Genomic DNA, 2,393 nt, shown 5'->3' on the forward strand with positions numbered 1-2,393 from the left:
GATGCTTAACGACTGAGACACTCAGGCGCCCCCAACTTTGGCATATGTTTAAGAAATAGTAGGGTTCTCATGGGCTCTCCAACAGGACTTCTAGGCACATGCTGTGGATGCATCACCAAAAATTCGTCATGCCACTTCATTCTATGTTCATCCTTTCCCAAAACCACTTTAAGTCATGGTTAGCCATCAGCCACAGGTAATAAGGTTTTAGAATGTCCAAATATTCATTTCATGAATTCTGGGGGTTTTCTGTCTCTGAGACTTGCTACACTTAATTTTGTACAGTTGTAATCTAGCCACAAGTAAATTTCTGTCTTCCCGAGTCTTTTCTCGTCTCTCATCAAATTCCCATTGCCTTGGTGATATATTCTAATTTTACAATTAATTACATCATCACTATTCTGATGGAAACACAGCAAAATCTTTTTCTTTTAACCTATTCGAGGCAGATGTTTTCAGTAAGATTCAATGACCTTGTCGCAAAACAGAATAAAGGAAGTGGAGAGGAAGGAAAGAAACACACATGGAGTTCTATTCATTATCTTCACTCTTGACAAAATTGCAGTCATTTCAGGCATGTTTTATGGGTGTGTGGGTTTCCTTAGATGCAGGCACTTCAGCTTCTTCAGGACACAGAGAGAAGCCTGTTTCAATTTGCTGGTCCATAAAATCAGAAGAAATGTATGGCCAGATGGATATAAAAATACTAGTGTATTAGCAAAAATCTTTGCCACCAAACTATCTAGGATGACATAGGCCAAATTCATCATAATAGTGCTCAAATAGTACATAAAGAAGAAGAGTAGGAATGAAATCATAGACTTCATGGCTCTCACATGAACTTTTGTGATAGGATCCCCACCTCTGCCCTTCATCTGCCTGGTGGGGCTCCATAAGGAACGGATCAAAAGGACAAAGGAAGCCAGAAACACTGCAAAGGGGATGATGAACATTATGTTCAGGAGCATATGAGACAAAAATAACTCATATGTTCTCATTGTGAAACTCACTGTCCAATTTCTTTCCGCGTTTACCTTGTTTTTGATCAGACTCATAAACACTGTATCCTTAAAGGGAAGAGACAAGCAGAAAGAGAAGACTGCGGCCAGTACAATCATGAGAAGCACTTTGTGAATTCTCCATTTTATCCAGAGGAAAATAGGGTTGGAAAAGTTGGCTATCTTGAAGAAATAGAAGACACTGAGGCAGGTGGTACAGGTTGTGCAGAAATAATTGGATCCTGTCCAGAGGATTTCAAACCTTATTAGTTGATTATTCTTGTTCCATATTTCTTCACAAGGTACATCTAAACCTATGCCTAAAATTATTATGCACAACAGAACTATTCTGGAAATAGCTAGGCAGGTAATAATAAAGTCAATTACGAAGAATTTTCAGTTCCTGATCCAGTCAATACAGTTAACCAATATAATGAATCCATTTCCCAAAATCCCCATTATGAATTCTCCAGCAAACAGTATCATAAATACGTTCTTCAATATGCTTGCCATGCCCGCTGATAGTCAAGCTCTCTCTTCAATACTCCTCTGATTTGTGAATTAAGTGTTACGGATTTATGGATCCAAAGCTTTAATGTTCAATAAGTTTCTTTTTCCTGTACTTTGATATCCACTGGCAAAGAGAAGATTGCCTCCAGGATGCTCCCGACGTCTTAGTCATCTTTTGGAAAACTACCTTTATTCCTCTCAAGATCCGAGCTAGTGATTTTTCAAGGCAAATAGCATATTACCTGCTGTTGTCATACTGCTTGTAATTTGTATGCAAAGCTATTCATTAAGATTTGAATCCTGGTTTGTTAAAACACAAACCAGAGCTTGATTTTTACATATTTTTTACAACATCTTTTTTTCTTTTAAGATTCCGACGTTTTTGATTCACTCACCTCAGGTATGAGCGAGAAACCTGAAAACCCAATCTAAAAAATATGGTGACTCGGTCTGGGTGCTCTGAGAGGCAAGCAAATTACCAGGGGAAATGCCCCAGTGGGAAACGAAGGAGTGAGCAGGAGAAGGTTGGGGGAGTTGTTCTACTACACGCAAGTCTGAATTCTGTGGAAGGAGAAGAAGGAAAGGAGGTAGACCTTGGGTAGCGGAGCTATCCTAAGAGAGGTTCAAGAAAATCGGTGGGAATTTGCAAGTCCATGGCGCCCATCAGAGGTGGCCTGAGTCTCCCAGGAGTGGTCCTGCCATCGAATCTCTGCCCAGATCAATTGTGGGTGGTGAGCCGCTCATAGAAGGGGTTGGGGTGATGGGTTGCAGAGCACAGGGACACGAGCCTGCCAGCTGTTGGGGAAATAAAATTAAAAGCAAAATCTCCTGCTAACGCAGAAAACCTCTCTGCCAAGGAAGTAGAGAAAGAAAAGAGTTTCATTA

The 2,393-nt window shown here is 40.4% G+C and overlaps 1 protein-coding gene across 1 annotated transcript; it reads right to left on the reverse strand.

Annotated features, from left to right (window-relative positions):
* Positions 1 to 548: 548 nt before the first annotated feature.
* LOC106965701 (taste receptor type 2 member 8-like) lies at positions 549 to 1,511 on the reverse strand. Its single transcript, XM_015061784.2, is given in 1 exon segment — positions 549 to 1,511. A coding segment is annotated over 1 exon segment (930 nt). The 3' UTR covers positions 549 to 581.
* Positions 1,512 to 2,393: the final 882 nt, after the last annotated feature.

This window comes from Acinonyx jubatus, chromosome B4 (assembly GCF_027475565.1).
Source record: "Acinonyx jubatus isolate Ajub_Pintada_27869175 chromosome B4, VMU_Ajub_asm_v1.0, whole genome shotgun sequence".
Taxonomy (NCBI): domain Eukaryota; kingdom Metazoa; phylum Chordata; class Mammalia; order Carnivora; family Felidae; genus Acinonyx; species Acinonyx jubatus.